The 19,575-nt window shown below is 39.4% G+C and overlaps 1 protein-coding gene across 1 annotated transcript; it reads right to left on the bottom strand.

Moving 5' to 3' along the window:
• Nucleotides 1–47: 47 nt before the first annotated feature.
• On the bottom strand, nt 48–17,404 carry LOC145776761 (sialin-like). The gene is made up of 12 exons (XM_082587987.1): nt 17,372–17,404; nt 15,887–16,003; nt 12,275–12,376; nt 11,443–11,679; nt 4,252–4,426; nt 3,769–3,890; nt 3,193–3,354; nt 2,618–2,734; nt 2,113–2,236; nt 1,255–1,388; nt 659–788; nt 48–115 (listed from the first exon to the last, which is right to left on the bottom strand). Exons 1-12 carry the CDS (start codon nt 17,402–17,404, stop codon nt 48–50), a joined length of 1,521 nt encoding a protein of 506 aa, XP_082444113.1.
• Nucleotides 17,405–19,575: the final 2,171 nt, after the last annotated feature.

The raw sequence follows: 19,575 nt of genomic DNA, 5'->3' as shown, positions 1-19,575 counted from the left end.
TGTGATAACTGAAGCAAACAACGCCTGGTAAGAGTTGGTTCAACGATTTACAATCTTTGACTTTTCTGCTGCTTCGCTTGTTCAACCAATGACTTCTCTGTTTCTTTTTCCGTTTCTAAAAAGTCATGAAAAATGGAGGCCTATGTGTGATATTAATTAAATTTAAAAATCTCATATTTGCAGCATCGAGTAGCCTAACTGTTAGTTGTGCAAATGTAGCCGATCCTGCATAGTGATGGTTCCCACATTGCTGAAGAGAAATGAAAGCAAGCATCGTTGGTAATGTTATCACATTCTCACACTGTGAGCTCAAATAAACGCATTTCAAGGTACAAAATGCCAGAAACATTACTATCGTCGTCGTCGTCGTGTGAGCCTCTGGGGCTGAGGGTCTGACAGAAGCATACAAACCAATTACCGGATGTCGCTTATTTATTTATTTTTAGACACATAACTTAAATAAATAAAAAATTCAGTAACAAGTAGGCTACTCACATGCACATTTTACGTGCATGTCAAGAAATGAGTTGGCTATGCGGAATTCGATAATGTTTACTGTCTTTGTTAGTTTGCGAAAGAACAAGGCAAACTTTCTATCAAATCTTTATTTATCTACAGCTTACTAAAGTTCATAACATTGCTAAGCTACTCCACTTACTAGAATTGACGTCGTCGTATTTTGCCCACGGTTGAACTTGGTCGGAGGCAAAGGCACAATACACAATGGCACCAAATAAGCAAATTCCTGCAGTGAGCAAGAACACATTTTGCCAGCTGGAGGCCAAATTCTATAAAATATAAAAAATTAAGCATGCTGGTGAGAAAAATCAGTATGTAGGTAATTTCTTTTGTTTATTTTTAGGTTGATTATTTGGTTGAGTTAAGATTGTGAGTTGGGTACTATAAAGCTTTGAGGATAGAGCCGGCAAAAAATAAACTTCAAACATTGCAAAACTCAAGTATTAAAAACAATTTATGAAATTTAAACCACTTTTCTTTGCAATAGCCTTTATCGCTTCATTCCAAATCAGTAGGCCTACAATTGCAAAATAATAACCTACATACACAATTACACATATGTAACGAATAGTTAATCTATAGGCCTACGTGTTTCTCGGCAGTCGAGTATAGCAAGAATTGAGAGTTACAGACATTTGTTTCGCCCATGAGGCTGGACTCATCAGTATCGCACCACTAACTCATGCCACAGCGCTCTCAACCAGTGCTTTTGCCAGTCAATTGAAAACTACTTACCTTGTCTGTAATGAGCGCCCCAGCCACTTGGGGAGCAGCAAATCCAATAATAGATCCAATAGTGTTTGAAAGAGCATATATAATTCCACTGTACCTCGGTGCCAAATCAACAAAAGAAGGAATGTGGCCAGATGCTGTAAAGCAGTAAAAGCAGGTTAGCCTATACATTATTATCATTTAGTTTAATAACAATGTTTTGTCAGTTGGTTGGATCAGTTGGTTAAGCGCTCGACTTCGTGCGCAAAGATGCCTCAAAAACAGGCAGCGCTGGTTTGACTCTTTGAGCGTGCGCTGGAGCAACGCATTTTAAAAAGTGCTTTCCATTCAGCGGCACCAAATAAATGGAATAATTCACAGACAACAAGACGCGAAAATTTCAATCTGTTAGTCTCGGTGACCTGGGCCTGTGTCAGGGGTTCACATCTACCATAAGCAACCTATGCAAAACTGCTAAGATTAAGTTTCAATTGTAGATTTAACCGTTAAGCGCCATACTTTATACGCAAAGAAGCCTCAAGATTAAGCGGCACTGTTTCGGCTCTCGGGGTTTGCGCCTGAGAAACGCATTTCAGGACTGTTCTCGATTTTGCGGCAATACTTCAACAACAAGCGAAAACGTCACTCTGCCAATCACGGTAACCGGGACTGTCAGTGGTTCCAAGCCTATACAAGTATGCGAAACTTCCAGGGGAATAACCTATCAGAGGCTTTTTCAGTCCGAGAATAAAGATTCAAACCAACTACCAAATTTATAAGCAACTCTTAACCTTTAGATTTGAAAGCGCTTTTGCAAATTTTAGCTGATAGGCAACCAATGAACATAAACTTATGTGTTGTCATAAAGTTGTTATAGCCTACTTGTGCAGCCTAAGATTCCTGTGGAAACGCACAGCAGTCCAACAGCCATCCATCGTTGGTTTCCAACAAAAGCCATCAAAACCATCGCCAGACCTGCCACTGTAAGTGGTACCGACGACATTATCTGAAACAAAATTAGGTTAAAAACCAACCTGTAATCTGTACAAACTTAATGTACAAACCAATCTGTACAAACTTAAAACAAAAGTTTAAAAAACATGTAGAATTTTTCCAAGAAGCCCTGCCATTAAACTTCATGGAAATGGTAATCTCAATGCATGGCACAGAAGGTTAATGCTAATCAGCAAAAGATATACAGTATAGGCCTACGTTGAATTCGAAGCAAGACAATATGCCTTAAATCACCTTGCTGAAGGAAAAACAATGAGTAAAAAAGATGAACTTGACTACATAGATCAAATGCTACTTAACATAAGCATACAACATAACAATTTTATAGTTTGAATAAGGAGTTTCCATGTGTACTATGGTTTGAATTTGTCACCTTTCGCATTGCAATCAAGCGAACCCAGCGTTTCTTGACGACGTAATCGGTTACGACACTGCCTAGGATCATCATACCAAATCTAAGAATAAACGGTAGAGCTGATAGAACTGCGGTCTGAAACAAAAAGGTCTAATTTAATGCGTTTTACTTATTTCAGCATATGCTTGTAAATTATTTATCGTCAGCACATGTTGCTATGTGATATAACCAGGAGCGTTGACAGGGGCCCAGAAAGTATTTTGGACCCAGGCCAGGAATGATTTTAGGGGCCTAGACTCTTTCAAGGGGCCTGAAAACTTGAAAAAACACAGAGTATTCTATAGATATAGTGTGTCTTTCTTGAAGGTGTCCTGATTTGTGGTCCGAGGATCTCATTGGAACTGGGCCCACAATGTCCTCTCAACGGCCCTGGATATGCTAGCAGAATGAAGTGATCATATTTTCTTTCTGTATCTGCAATCTGCATGGCAAACATAAACTACTATGCTAAGCAATGTAATAGCAAAAACTGTAAAGACAAAGCTAGCAACGTCTAACCAAACATAGTTTAATGTGTTTTTGTCGTCACCTACCGATTTGATATCAAACTTATGCACACTTGCGATGTAAGTTGGAATCAGTGTAATGATTGATATCGTAGCCCAATTTTCGGCTTTATGAGAAGCAACAGTTGCCCAGACTGGAAGAGACTTCACAATCGATAACCAAGGTACTGGGCTTCTATCTTTTGGCATCTGTAAAACAAGAATAAAGTTTACTACGTAATGAAGCAGTGACGAAACTAGAAAGAAATTTTCAAAGGGGTAAAAACAACTGTTGGCGAGGCAAATATTTTAATATTTGAAATAAAGGGTTTGTTACAAAAAAGGTTGCTACTAAATGCAGCTTAACATTTATGAAACGTCATTCAACAAGTAATACAATTCAGTATCATTAAAACTTTGTATTAGCATTGGAAACATGTTTTTGGGAGAGAGGGAACATACGATTTTGAGAGAGAGATTGCTCTCCCAGTTCCCCCCCCCCCTTTTGGCTACGTCCCTGTAAAGAAGTTGGTAAAAAGTTTCAATTTAGGTCAACAAAATACTGATACAATAAAAAGAGCCAAAAAGTTTACAAGCAAAGCTTTTTTCATGTCATTAACCAACCTTTTGTCCGTAGATGCTCATTTCAATGTAATCTTTCTCTTGTGGTGATATGCGTGGATGAACAGCAGGAGAGTCGTGTATGATCAACAAAAACACGATGGAAAAGATCACACCAATTGCTCCTAGAAAAGAATTAAATTAATTGATTATATACTCACTTTTGTTAAGTGATTTTAAAGTATATTATTAATTTTGACTTTAACAGAGAATGTATCTTATTAGTGATCAATGAATCACAACGCTGAACCACGCGAGCATGAGTAAGTTCATTTACTGCAGAACATTGACACAAAACTTCTTTAAAATGTTGTCAATTATTACTCCGCTGTCATTAATTTTACCTTAAAATATAGTCGTTTTTTCAAAACTTCAACCTCATGAAATGTATCATGAATAATAGGCTATAGTCATTGTAACATTGTAAAAACGACATATGTGAAAACAATTGAGGCTGATCACATTGTTACTAAAACATCGCCTTGCCTGTGACATAAAACGAAGCTTCCCAACCTAGACAATCAATTACAATTCCAACAAAAGGATAGACAAGAAAAGTTCCTGTCAAAACCCCTGAAAGTGTAGAAGCAACAAGACGACTCCTTTCCAACGGTGGAGCCCATATTCCCCATCCAGTCATAAAGGATGGAAATGTAACTCCCTTTAAATGAAGTTTGACAACGTGATAATAACGATGTCAAACTTTTGTTAGATAGTAATTAAATTTGGTGGTCTGCGAACTTGAGAAAATTGCAATGAAATCCAAATAGGCTAAGTGAAAAAGAACGACTCCGATTAACAGTTAATAAAGTTGATTTCTTTGATAGGTTGAAAAAAGGATCCGTTTGTTTTCTTTGATAGGCCAACACAAATTACTGAATATTACTGGAAGATGTTTAGAAGGAAATTAGGTAGGTTAAACAACGTTGTCCAAGCTACCCATAAGTGAATCGAAAACAGACCCATTTCATACCTTTCCGTGCAACACTGTTGGTCACAGCGGTAAACCATAATCTCTTCGTGGGAAAATTGTAACATAAAGTTCCCGGATCCGTTTGTCTGCATGTAGTGACCGAAAAAGAAACACTTCTTGAAACGTCTATTCAATAAGTGTATTCCTGTAAAATTAGCCCGCGGCTATCGAAATCGAGATGCAACGCCTTACACCTCTAAAAACTGTCACTACGATACAGATTACTTGGATAAAAGACGGAGAATTTGTCCAGCTAGCAAGCACCAAATAAACCAGTTAAATGTGCGACCGACTTCCAACAAACAACTTCGAGAATGAATCAGAAAAATTTGTGATAACTCAAAGGCACGCCAGCAGTAGCGCGACGCAACATTTCATGTCCAAACAGGTTTCAAACTGAAACAGGTTTAAACCGGTTTGACACAGGTCTTACGGACGATGGTGCAATTTTGGCTCATGTTTTAGGAATTTCCATGACGTAATATTCAGTAGACCCGAACGGTTTCTACATGACGTTTGCCAAGGCGAACAACCGTCTGGAACATAGCGGCCCCTAGTTATGACAGTCTGACATGGCATAACTAAAAAGAATTGACGACAATTGTGAGCCAATGAATAAAAACACATGATACACAAATTGTTTGAATCACTCACGTTTAAGTTAATACGCAAATACAAAGGGCATGCAAAGAATGAACAGCAATAAGAATAAACACGACGATACATGAAATTGGTACCATAGGTAGTAGGTACACGCAAAAAATGACGCTATCTACAATGATTGCGATAATAACCGACTGTTCTGGGCTCAGACAAGTGTCGGCCACCGCAGACAAAACCAGGCTCAAACCCTAACACTTAGGTGTTCTTTACGGGGGCGAGGCACGAAATATCCCTCAACACATAGTCTACTTTCACTTTCCCCGTACTCTCATCATAGTTGCAGACGGCAACTTTAGCTCTACGAACCACAGGCTTCCCTTTCCTAATTTGTGGAACTACCTCATGCACCCTCCCAAGTTGATACTTCCCACGTTTACCAATGTCCTGGAGAGAACCTACCACTACAAGTTGACCAGGCTCCAAATTCTCGGCCATTTTTAGCCATTTTTTCCGGCCCTGAAGACCTGGCAAGTAAAAATCGATCCATTTACTCCAAAACTGCTGAGAAAGTGACAAATTGAACCGATAATCCCTTCTTAATTGGTCACGATCATGTGGTTGCCCAACAGCACAGTATGGGTCTAAGTATGGGGTCAAAAGTGAGGCAGGGGTGATGACAGTAAAATCCCTAGGGTCGTCACTCAAAGGTACCAAAGGGCGTTCGTTCACGATCCGAACGGCACTGCCTGTGTACGTAAGCAGTTCAATAAATTTGGGCTTACGAATTGAAGAGTCCAAAATGTGAAAAAATGCAATTTTAAATTGTTTAACCATTGCCTCCCAGGCGCCACCTTGCGCCGGAGCATACGGAGGTATAAATTCCCAGTTTATCTCTCTCTGTCTCAGGGCGTTGTGAAATTCAGCTGATTTTATCAACTGGGGTAACTTCATTTGAAAGAAGCATTTAGTCACATCAGCCATGAGACCAAATCTACCAAGCCGAAATCTAGCCAAGACATCTACCAGAGGGTTTAACAAGTCAGGACCCGAAAACATTACATCATTAACACAAGTTCCTCGAAATTCAGACTTGCCATCGTAAACAATGCGCTTTTTTAATTGTGACGTCACAAAGTATGGTAAATACCACTCAGAACCCTTCACATTTCCTGCTTCACCAGCACGCTCAATATAACCATTAGATTTAAGATCTTTCATGGTGTCAGTAAGGAAATCACGAAGTTCAGGTTGTTTTAAAGCTTTCTTTCTTAAAGCAGCAGCTCTATCTGACGCCAACACAAAATTGTTAGGTAGTTCAATATCTTCCTTCAACGGAACAGGTATCTCAAATCGACCGTCTTTCAACTCAATATTCGGTTCGACAGGTTCTCTAGCCAAATTATCATTGCGAGACAATTCACAGGTTTCATTTTGCAACGTCAAATCCTGAATGACTTTATTCAGGTCTGCTATTTCCATATCACGAGACTCAATTTTACGCTGAAAGCCAGAGATGACATCCGACTCTGAAGACGTCTGCACTCTGCACACTTTAGCAACGCTTTCATCTAAGGGTGACTTACCACCACAAGCCAACCAACCGAGAGGAGTGAGCAAAGCATGTGGTTTACTACGATTTTCACCAACACGCTCTTTTTTGGCCCACATCAAATAAGCGTTATTGTTGCCAATCAGTACATCTACAGTACTACAATCATTCAAATGAAACATATTCACGTCATGAAAATGACGAAAACCACTTAAATCCTGCTTATGGGGTAAAGTTTTAACATCGTCAGCCCAAGCTGGGTTAACCACCGAAGTTATATCACAAAACAGTTCATCTGTCTCTAACGACTGGATGTTGAGTTTAACAAGGTCAGCACAAGTAGCTTTCTGACCAGCCAGGGTATCCATTTTAAACGACGCTTTATCGTACGGTTTAAGATCAAGTTCACACACCAAATCACTCGAAACAAACGTCAACTGCGAACCAGGATCATGCTGACAATACACCAACTTCGATTTGCCAGTCATTGGATTCAAAACACGAGCAGCAGTAACGCGGTTAAAAGCTGCTTTAACATTTCCAATCTTAACATTACGCACAGGAACTCTGGCACGAGCATCATCTTTCCCAACAGAATCCAGAGAATCACGTGACGTCACATAAAAATCATGCAGAAGAAAATAGTGTTTCCTATCGTTGTTAGGCCCACACTTACGACAGTTATTTGCATGAACGCAATCCCTAACCATATGCTGGCGCAAACAATTCAAGCATTTGCCAGCTTTCACAATGACATCTCTCCGATCTTTAGGTGTCAAGCGCAAAAATTCTTTACAATTAGACAAAAAATGATATTCAACTTGACCACGTGACGAACAACAAATGCATGCCGGTAGGTTTTTACGTCTGGCTTCACCACCGCGCGGTGCGCCAACAACAGTCGAGTACTGCGAACTCCCTGACATCACATCATCATGGGGTTTTACGGACGTCTGCCTAACCGGACATGAAGGCAATTTTCCTTTGCCAAACTTTTTAAATTGCTGCGACTCACCAGAATCGCCCATTAGCATAATGCTAAAATCAGTCGACTTACGCGTTTCCTCCCGTACTACAAATTCAAACAAACTCTGAAAAGTAGGCTCATCAGTGCCACCATACTGATCACCTAAAAAGTCAAGATAACGCTGCTTAGCGTCAAACGGGAGTCGCTTAGCCAAATCCAAAACAAAACGTCCTTCCAATTTGTCACGCTGACCATAAGCTTGCGCGTAAAGCAAACACTGCGATAATTCATCTTTAAACTCTTTCAGATCACTGGAAGAGGTCGAAGTCAATTTGCTACCATAGCGATACTTTCTAATTTCCGGTTCTGCGAAGAGACCTCCACGAACCCCAAAACGCTGGGACAAGCGAGCTAACGACATTTCTATCCTGTCTTCCTCTGACAAGCCAGGGGTGTCAGAAATCAAATTAGCAATCGTTTGCGCAGCTGTCCTAACACAAGCTGCTTGTAACAAAGTCAAACGAGTCCCCTTAAAGGGCGAAGCTGCCATTAAGGCCGTAACACGATTTTTAAAGAAGATAAATGGCATATTATTACCATCGTAACCAATCAAGGCCGCCTTATCGAAAAACGTCCTACTATTTTGGTATTCAAAAAAGCAATCCTGCTGTTGAGAACTCGATTTAGCGGAAGAAGACAAGCTATATCCCTTAAGGGGCTGAGTGGGCTCAGTCACATGCACAGCCCGATCACGATCCTCACACACGTTAAAATCAGGAGACGCGATACGCCTCTCACAACCACCCAAATTACGTGTAGCTGGGCGATCAAAACCTAGCGGCGCAGAAAACTTTGAAGGGGGCAAAGCATTACTACTAATGGCGGCCCCGTGACCTGTACGCTCTGGGGGAGGAGTTCGGTTGTAATTCGCAGACCTTGGCTCTACAGCATTCGGAAGACCCTTAGCCGCGGCCCCGAGACCTCCTGAAGCAGCTGGAAAACGTGTGGATTGCCCTGGTCCACTCACAGGTTGAACGGGCGTTTGGAAAAGGTTATGTAAATTAAACTGCGATTGATGTTTATTTCTGGAATGCCTAGAAGAGCCCTTCTTAGAGCTACGCCGAGAGCCCACCTCTGATCGATATTCAGCTAAAACTACCTCTTTACGTTGTTCAGCCCTCAACTGAGCGTCTTTGAGTGCGAACTCAGCAGCTCTCGCTTCGGCTCTCGCGGCGGCCTCAGCTGCTCTCGCTTCGACCTCAGCTCTCGCGGCAGCCTCAGCTCGAATGGCCTCAGCTCTCGCGGCAGCCTCAGCAGCTCTCGCTTCGGCCTCAGCTCTCGCGGCAGCCTCAGCTCGAATGGCCTCAGCTCTCGCGGCAGCCTCAGCAGCTCTCGCTTCGGCCTCAGCTTGTATCTGGAGCTCCTCTCGTCTTAGCTGCAGGTTAATTTGTGCCACTATCCGAGACGAAGTCCTAGACATCCTAGTGCTTACATTTGAGGCGCTATCCTCAGGATGTATGTCAGCATCCAACATATCTGAGAACTCACTTTCTTTTTGTTCAAAGTTATTTTTTAACGAGTTAAATTCGGGATCTACCCTATCACGAAGTTCTGCCAAGATTGCAGAGTTAAAGATTTTAGTCAGAAGAGCATGGAAATGCCGTAATTCCTCTTCTAAAGTAGATAACTTAGATCTAAAAATTAACAGTTCCTGCTTATCACTCAAAGAACCTAGGGCTACAGAAAGTTCCCCAATTTCAGTCAAAATATCCCTTCTAAGATGCCGGGCCTCTCGAACTGACTTAGCCTCATCGTTACTGGGTCCCTCCCCAGAATGGCCTGCCCGACCGCAAAGAACATCATCAGGCTTAAACTCAGTCGAGTCGACGGCGGCCGAGTCCCTGTCGCCACCGAGTGTAGACATATTAAATGTTGGGGCTAAATTAACAATTAAAAAAATTAAGTTACACAAACACACAAAATTATTAGGCTACAGTAGTTATAAAAAACTTAACTGCAAAGACCGTAAAAATACAAAAAAGAATTTAAATGCACGATACCGTAGCTGTACGAGTATGAAGTCCTAAAGTCCACAAAACTTGCTTGGATTCTTCCACTTGAATCTACAAGCACAGATGGATTGTCTTTAATCTTCTTTCTTGCCAATGAATGCCAAAGTTATTTTTCTTCAGTACCAAACTGAGAAGAAATGTCTTTACTTTTCTTTGCTTCTGTAAGAGTGTAGACTACCAACCAACAAATCTTCTTTTATTATTTCTTGTACTTCTAATTAGTTCTTCTGCACTAGCTGACAACAAACACGTCGTTTATTTTTATGCCTTCAAGTGCTTTTGGCCTACCAGCTAACAAAAATCGTCGTTTATTTTTCTTGCTTTAATTTCTTCTTGACCTACCAACTGACAAGAACTCGTCTTTTATTTTATTTTTTGCTTTAATTTCTTCTTGACCTACCAACTGACAAAAATCGTCTTTTATTTTTTATGGTCACAGCGGTAAACCATAATCTCTTCGTGGGAAAATTGTAACATAAAGTTCCCGGATCCGTTTGTCTGCATGTAGTGACCGAAAAAGAAACACTTCTTGAAACGTCTATTCAATAAGTGTATTCCTGTAAAATTAGCCCGCGGCTATCGAAATCGAGATGCAACGCCTTACACCTCTAAAAACTGTCACTACGATACAGATTACTTGGATAAAAGACGGAGAATTTGTCCAGCTAGCAAGCACCAAATAAACCAGTTAAATGTGCGACCGACTTCCAACAAACAACTTCGAGAATGAATCAGAAAAATTTGTGATAACTCAAAGGCACGCCAGCAGTAGCGCGACGCAACATTTCATGTCCAAACAGGTTTCAAACTGAAACAGGTTTAAACCGGTTTGACACAGGTCTTACGGACGATGGTGCAATTTTGGCTCATGTTTTAGGAATTTCCATGACGTAATATTCAGTAGACCCGAACGGTTTCTACATGACGTTTGCCAAGGCGAACAACCGTCTGGAACAACTGTATTCCTTCGATTGGAAAAAAAGACCAATTATAGGCCTACGTCGGACAAAAAATCAGCAAGAGCAAATTCATACAGTTATCAATCATTTGTCAACACCTACCATATGCATTTGGTTATTTTTTCCTGACACGTGTGAATTGGACGAAAAACACTTAAACTCTTTCTAGTTTAATATTAGTTCCATGTTAGGTTTTTCATAACTTCATGAAACTTAAAACCTATTATCCAAAGGATCTACTGAATTCATGATAGAGACTTATAATATTTTTAGCGATTGAATTTCACTACGGTGCATTTTCATTGTTTACATCTGTTGTCATCACCGAAAACTTCAATAAAAAATATCTTAGCCTAAATGTAGGCCTGCCTACGATTTCCCAGAATGCAAAAATGCAAACATTTCAAATCGCTACAAGTTTTACTTGCCAACATGTAACTAATTCAAATAATATGAGATGTTCTACTGGTGCAAATTAAGCTAAACTATCACAAGTTTAGCTTAATCACAAGCTTAGCTTAATTAATTCATTACATTTCTTATATAAAGCTTACTTGGATAAATCCAATAACGATTCTCAATCCTACGACTAATCCAAAGCTTGCCTTTGCAGCTAAAGGCATCATCATAGTCAAAACAGATGAAATCAAACCAGTTATCCCGACAAGAAATCTAATTCCAAACCGCTTTGCCAGCCAACCACCGGGTATGTTGGTTAGACAATAACCGTAATAATAACATCCCAGCAATAAGGTTTGCTGTTGGATTGTCCAATCAAAATCTCCGGCTATCTGAGGAGCAAGAAAATTTGATGAAAAACTTTCTCCTGCTCTTTAGTAATTGCTGTATTTTGAATAAGATAGTCCAATATATGGTTGTAGCTGAGAGAGTGAAGATACTGAAGATAATGAGCGAAATCTGATCATAAAATATCAAAAAATAATCTGCTGGCTGCATGGCCGAATGCTAAGAACGTGTGCTTTATTTATTCGCTTTTGCATTTTGTGTAATTGTGTTGATGAAGGCTGTCTTTTTACCTATTCGTTAGCCATATTAAGGCCGGTGAGCTGCTTTTCTGCGTTGTTATCATACGTATTTTATGGTTTTTTTCCCAGAACCACTCCAGTTTAAAAAAGGGTTGCGAGATTACCTTCATCAATTTCATGGGTAGAAGGGTGAAAAACGAATTGGGAAGCGCTGCTATACAAGGGCGTAAAATTTTCTATTATCTTACATAAGATACAATATTTTTGTAAATGTTTGCATTTAACTTGCAAGAACCTTCAAAATTCTTAAAATTGTTTCAATTAGATTAGCCACAAAGCACTAATGAGATAAGCAACATGTACAAGCAAAGATATACGCTATGTTATGCAACATTCTTACTCTGTCTGCAGAAGACATGTTTCTTTCATTTCCACTGTAGCAAGTGATGTTAGGTTCTGTACAGTTTCTCAGACTAAAATTATCTTTCGTATCACTGGTTGTCTGCGATGCAAAACATCCTAATTGACTTAAATGCTCAGTAGAAAATCCTATAGGTTGTGTTTCTGGTTCGAAAGCTGAAACATTGAAAGGACAATAGCCAATAGGCAATTCGATAATAATTAATAGAAATTAAATGCTAGTCTCAGTGCTCGTTTTTGAGTGACGTTACTTTTAATGGAGCAATGTGCCAAACTACCGATTGCTTGTTTGATATAAAAAAATCTGATCATTGTCAGGGCCGGATTTAGCTGATGGGGGCCCGGGGCACTTTTAGATCGGAGGGCCCCCGTGCAAAAAAATTTTTCGCGCTTATGGCGCAAAAAACCGCCTCTACGTCTACAGGGGCATTAACCACGTAGGGGAGCCCTTCAAAAGTCGGGGGCCCGGGGCACCTGCACCCTCTGCCCCCCCCCATAAATCCGGGCCTGATCATTATAATTGCGAGTGGAAGGTAGCTCGAAGCTGCAGGTTTTCGTTTGACTCTCTTCAGGAGCCTATCATCAGAATAAAATAAGCCTGGAAGTGGTGAAGTATGTATAGTAGAAAAAAAACGAAATGCAAATTTGGCTGATCAGAATATTCAAAATTAACGAAAAAGTTTTAAGGCATAAACGAATTCTTTTTGGCGCCATAAGGTTGGGTTGAGAGTTTTTATAAAGATTGCTTCCAGTGCTGCAAGATGGAACGAAGAACGACCTTTGGTAAGAATGGAAAAAATCTCTAGTATAAAGTGCAAAGCACATTCTTTGTTATCCAGCAGGTGTAGTTCTACAACCTTGCCCAATTTGTTGTGATGGTCAGAAATAACAAAAAACTGAACTGAACTACAACAAACAACATGTCCTGAAAATATTTAAAGAAGGAAATAATACAACAAGACATCAACCAAATCGAGCTTGCAAAACTGTAAATGACAAAAACATATCCATTGACTCTGCAATAGGGTAGCCTGACGCATGCTGGGTAACAAAGAATGTGCTTTGAACTTTAGACTAGAAATGTTTTCAATTCTAAAAGCCGTTCCTCGTTCCACCTCGCAGCACTGGAAGCAATCTTCATAAAAGCTCCCAGTATAATCTAATGCCGCCAAAAAAGAATTCGTTTATCCTATGCCTTAAAGTGCCTCTGACAGGAAAATAAATTCGCTAAATTTACCTAAGATACCAAAAAGATGACACTAACAAACTTTTCTGACCAGCAAATCGTAAAAAATATCAACAGGCTACTAAGTTACACGCTTGCAAACTTTCGTTGACATCGGCGAATCTGGCACTCATTCAATTGCGAAAATAAAAACGGCAACACCGCTGTGACGTCACAGTAAGCGGGAAGGATACATTCTTTCTCTGTGATGACTTGGTAAAGTATGGTACGGCTACTGCAAAACGTGAATGTGTGGGGCTCTGTTGATCTTATTCTAAAGCATGCGCAAAATAAGAATTACCGAAATGAAAAAGTGAACTTATTATTACTATCAGGTTTCGATCAAATAGGTTAAGTTTACTGTTATCAAACAGCATCTCAATTCAATTGAAATTGCAGTTTCATAGGGCTACAATTTTCATACTTTTTTATTTGTCCTAATCTGGCTATAGCCATTTGCAGTGTAACAACAGTATTTCACAAACAGCACCTTTGATTTATGGTTGAGGCAATGCCTACAAATTGCTGTTTATGTGACATTGTCAGTGACAAAGATTGTCAGTGCTTTCTTTTTCCACTTTCCCACAAAACAAGGTGCTGAGAAGAAAATGATCAAAGTTTTCTTCAAGTGTTCGAAAGTGGGATGGGCCGTACAAAACTAGTCGTATATGTTCACTTCACTGAAGATGATTTTGTTAATACCGCTAAAGTAAAAATGCCTACAGGCATGTGTTGGAGTGTATACTACAAGGTGATGCTCTCGGAAGCAACAATCGGATTGTGATGCCTTCATGCATTGTTTGGCGAATCCGAAACAATTTTCCAGATCCAGATGGCCGTTACACAGAAATTCAATGGCCAACTGAAGGCACATTATGAGAGAGAGAGAGAGAACTTTTATTTATTTTTGAATAGTGATGATGAATTAAATATGAATGATGATTCGTACGATTTCTTCATTTTTCACTTAAAGTATATTTTAGGTTTTGTAGGAACGTATCCAGTACAGTTTTATTAAACTGCAAAAAACAATAAATCTTCGAAAAAAGCAACCGCTTGTACCAACTCCGACCAAACTGTGATCCACCAATTACATCTAGGAAGCGTTTGTTTCATCCGTTGCTAACGACGTCCACTTAGGATGACGTAATACCACCAAAGTCGTCCCAGAGCAGTGAAATATGGAGTTTCGCCTGTGGTGGCGCTGCGGAGCAGTCGTTTGATTAGATTACGCCCTAACCAGTCGAGCTACGAGGGATTAAAAAGTTTGCTAAGTGTAATTCTGCGCTAGGAAATGCTTTAAAAAGTTACTATACTTGGATCCCACCTGTCAGGGGCACTTTAAAGCTTCTTCGTCAATTTTGAATTATTTTGATCAGCCAAATTTATATTTCGTTTTTCTTCTGCTATAAATACTTCACCGCTTTTAGGCTTATTTTATTCTGACGAGAACCAGCTCAGTGGCCGGGTGGTTTCGTCTTCGGCTCTGGTGCTGGTAGATCTGAGATCGATTCCAGGTCGGGTCAAACCAAAGACTTTAAAAAAAAACGGTACCGATTGTGTTCTTTCTTGCATAACGCAGTGAGAATAAATCGGGTAATAATGTGATAACATTGTAAAACCTGATATAAAATTAAGCATGAGCCCTGTCGCTAAAAGACCTTAGCTGTTGTAAAGCGACAATAAATAAAACCATAACATTATTATTTTGACGAGAAACCAGCTCAGTGGCCGAGTGGTTTCGCCTTCGGCTCTGGTGCTGGTAGATCTGAGATCGATTCCAGGTCGGGTCAAACCGAAGACTTTAAAAACGGTACCGATTGTGTTCTATCCTGCATAGCGCGGTGAGAATGAGTCGGGTAATAATGTGATAACATCGTAAACCTGATATAAATTAAAAATGAGCCCTGTCGCTAAAAGACCTTAGCTGTTTTAGAGCGACAATAAATAAAACCATAACATTATTATTATTCTGACAAGAGCTCATGAAGAGGGAAAAACCAAGAACATCACACAACTCAGGCGAAAGAGAAATTGAAAAAAGAAAACTAATCGGGAAAAAATGATGGTTTGCGAAAATAGAGAATTGAAAGTAGTTGCTTTTAGCGCCAAAAACTCTCTTTCGCAAACCATCATTTTTTCCCGATTAGTTTTCTTTTTTCAATTTTCTCTTTCGCCTTAGTTGTGTGATGTTCTTGGCGTTACCCATAAAGAGAGTCAAACGAAAACCTGCAGCTTCGAGCTACCATGAGTATTGAGCAACCTTCTACTTGCAATCTTCAAATTTTGTTCCACCAATCAACTTTTCAATCATCATGATATTAATTTAAATAGGCCTACTCTTTGTAAAGAAACGAATATGCTTACCATTGATACAGTGGCAACGTTGATGCCGTTTCTCAACGAATAACAATTTAATGCTCCGAACGACGACATTAAGGCCAAGACATAACGAACCTTGACGTAACATCCGGGTGTTTGTGCCTGCAGAAAATAAAAAACATCGTTTCTAATATTAAGAGAGTTTTTCTTGTTCTTCAAGTATCCTGCTTTGGCATAGGCGTAGCCAGTGGGGGGCGAACGGGGCCATGGCCCCCCCAAATTTTCAAAGTTTGGATTCCGAAGTTGAACCCTTTGTTGAAAACATAATATAATTTGTATAAATTTATATTGTTTTCCAAGACATCTGGCTATTAACACACCCCAGGACGTGTTTTAGACACACAGAAAGACACCAATAAATTTTGCAAATCGGAAATCGCGCAAAGTTTACGCGATTTACGCTTCTTTTAACTAATCTGTGGAAGCAATTTCAGAATCGCTTACTCTGTAGGGTTTTTGTGTAGCTGAGTTTTTTGTGTTCTCTAATTTTAGCCGCAGTTTTTGCCCGTTTGTGTGTAGTGTAGATAAGAGCTACCTTTAATAAGTTAATAGCTGTTTATCTGCTAATAAGTTTCATACAAATATTACCCTGAAAGTGTTTCCAGAAAGCGTTATAATCCATTATTTTAGTGTAATTTTGCAAAAATTTTCCGGGGGAGCATGCCCCCGGACCCCCCTAGAATACGCGTGCCTTCGGCACGCTCTAACCCCCACCAGCTTTATTGCTTCCCTTGCTTGACCCACCAGGATGCGCCACTGCACATCAGGTGGCGATGTCTTAAATCAAACATTTTGTCGTTCTCTTCAATTCATGAAATATTTGGCCCCCCCCAAAAGTTTTTTCTGGCTACGCCACTGTGCTTTGGATGTCCCCTTACAGAACGTTAGTCACCTCTCATGTTCATTTTACGACAGCAGGGTTTACTCACTAGTTAGCCTTTTTTTACATTGATTTACGCATGCAAATTTTAAATTAATGTGAAAAGTGGGGGATTTTGTTGATTGGTGTTAAGTAGGTGCTCAAGCGCTTAAGTGTAATGTTTATGGTCACAGTGTAAACTCCGTCTTACCTGATTTCAATTTTCAACCCAATCTTATACGTTAAAAGTTTTTTGGTATATATTTTCAAGAAGCTATTCTTACCAACCTGCTTAATTCAAACGACTTTCTTGTTGTTTGTAAGTCACTGTTCAATACTTTCATGTTGCAATTTACAATGTAGCCTACAATGTTACCGAGAGTTTTTATGCATAAAATTTAAATCTAGCCTACGGCACAATCAACTACAACAGGCAATATGCTTACAAAGCGATCTTTGCAGATAAATTTAAGGTACTTTTAACAGATTTTATATTCTCATAACAAACTTATAAAATTTGTCGTCAGTGACATGTGATTTATTTGAAATGAGCCTATGTCACGTCGGTACGGTAGAGATAAGTCGTAGACCTAGGTATATGTACGGCGTACCTCTACCACTTCATAATTGACTGCATTTTTCATATTGACTGTAAATATTGCACAACTGTTTAAAAGTATTTCATCAAGTACACAAAGCTACAGAAAATAGAAAAGCAAAAACTGTTAGCAGTTTCCTGTTATGAGAAGCCTATTAAAATTTTTTAGACTTGTAAAAATTTTGTCTAATTTAAATCAATAGACGATTAGTCGAAAAAGATACTCCTATCATGATAATACACTAGGCCAGTGGTTCTCAACAGGTTGTAAGCGGTGCGATTTCAAGAGATCCGTGAAAGCTTTCGAATTTGCAGCATGATTAATAAATTACAAAATTTAAAAATCAGTTGTCCTTTATTTGTGCATTACAGTGATTCTCAAACCGTAAGCTACGTTGTAACGCCCCTGTGTGTCATTTGAAATTTTAAAGAACATCGCACAAAGGTTCGGTTTCCTAACTAAAAAAATCATATCAATGAGTTCAATCTTTTAATAAGGCAAAATCCAACTTAATTCTTTTGAGAAAGCAGATTATCATGAGACTTGCAGTGGTCTTACCACAATCATAATCGTGATAACAGTTCAAATAATTGAAGGAACCTTCAGCTAACATGAATAGACCTGCCCCATACCTTGTGATTTAATGCAGTGCAAAATCGCCTACAAAGGATGCATTCAAGAATAAGGACCCCTTCAAATAAACTATAATGCATTGTTTTCTGGATGGAAGCTGACAATTTTCTTCTCTGATAATAATCAAATGTAAGAATTGACTTATCTTTTCTATTGACCAAACTCATGGAACAAACAAACTCTAGAAATGGTCATTCAAATAAAATAATTCGTTTTATCCAGGGATTCAATCCCTGGTTTTACCTAACAGCTGATACAAAGGGGGCAATTGCTCTCCTCCAAAAAAAATTGAAATAAACATTTCACACTCTGTTACAGCATTATTTGACAAAACTTTAATATTGATTTAGACTGAAAATACTCTCAGAATGCGCACTTTAAGGTATTTGTTTTAAAATTTTCTGGGGGAGGTCTCCTTCAGACACCTCTGTGGGTGCTTCGCCTTCGGTGACCTTCGGTTACCGGACTCACACGCATGTATAAAATACTTATTTGCCTCCACCCCGACATTTTGTGCTGGCTACCCTTCTGCTTACACTTTGTCTTGATTATTATTTTCCATCATTTCCTCTCAGAAAATAGTCGAATGGTGTTGTAATCGTAAGCACTACTTCTAGCTTACTCATATAACGTCTGTCGAGTAGCCGACGGTAGGTCTTAACTTTCACATTTTGTCATTTATATTATTTTCTATAGACCTTTGTAATGACTGGTTGCCTATTTTTTTGTTAAGGTGGTCAAAAATATGAAAAAAATGAGCTTTTGTTCAAACAGAACTTAACTTGTGAAGAAGATAACTCTGCACACGCAATGTGCTAGGCTACTACTAGGATAACACTTGTTTCGACTTCTACAAGCCACCAGAGAGTGGTTTAAAAGCGAACTTTTTCTTGTGTCATCCAATTTACTTTGTCACTGGGTCACTCAAAGTCCCTACTTTGTCATAAACGAGTTACCACAATAAGTTACTAAATAACTACCACAATTCCGCTTCGTTAGCTCAGTGTTTACGCGCCGGCTCAAGATCACGCGGCGCTGGTTCGACTCTCGGGGTATGCGCTTGAGCAACGCATTTCAGGACTGTTCTCCATTCAGCGGCATCTAGTGAATGGAATAATTTTCCAGCAACAACATTTCAACAATCGGAAAACTTCACTCTGCCAATTTCAGTCCTGCGTCAAGAGCCTCTACAAGTATTCGAAACTACCAGGTACAACTTGTCAAGGCTTTGTCAGTCCGAGGATAAAGATTCAAAAACCAACCAACCACCTTATGCAAATGCATGGCTTACTTAACTGCATGCTGAGGAGGTCAAAATTTAGAAACATGGAAACATATGGTTACCGGTTTATCAAACGCTGCATGTATGTTGCGGATGTGATGAGTTGTTACAACCATATGCAAACTCGAAACATGAAAGGCTGACAAAAACAACTAAACTGGATATGTAGAAAGGGTACTTCTGATTGTGAGCATATTTACAAAACGTGTGCCAGGTACTAATTTCGAACACATTTCACTTTTGTAAGCTCGAAGACTATAAAGCTTTCTAATCACAAATAGTCAGATAAATATATTACGAT

The sequence above is a fragment of the Aplidium turbinatum genome, chromosome 9 (genome assembly GCF_918807975.1).
Source record: "Aplidium turbinatum chromosome 9, kaAplTurb1.1, whole genome shotgun sequence".
Lineage (NCBI taxonomy): Eukaryota > Metazoa > Chordata > Ascidiacea > Aplousobranchia > Polyclinidae > Aplidium > Aplidium turbinatum.
The sequence above is the reverse complement of the archived record's forward strand: the minus strand, read 5'-3'. Positions and strand labels throughout refer to the sequence as shown.

What these genes read in the sequence shown, in the direction of transcription:
- LOC145776761 (XM_082587987.1), bottom strand. Translation starts at nt 17,404, where the DNA reads ATGAAAAATGCAGTCAATTATGAAGTGGTAGAG. An exon ending in GGGCGCTCATTACAGACAAG is followed by an intron (nt 789 to 1,254) that starts GTAAGTAGTTTT and finishes TATATTTTATAG; the next exon opens with AATTTGGCCTCCAGCTGGCA. An exon ending in ATACGACGACGTCAATTCTA is followed by an intron (nt 116 to 658) that starts GTAAGTGGAGTA and finishes ATGACTTTTTAG; the next exon opens with AAACGGAAAAAGAAACAGAG.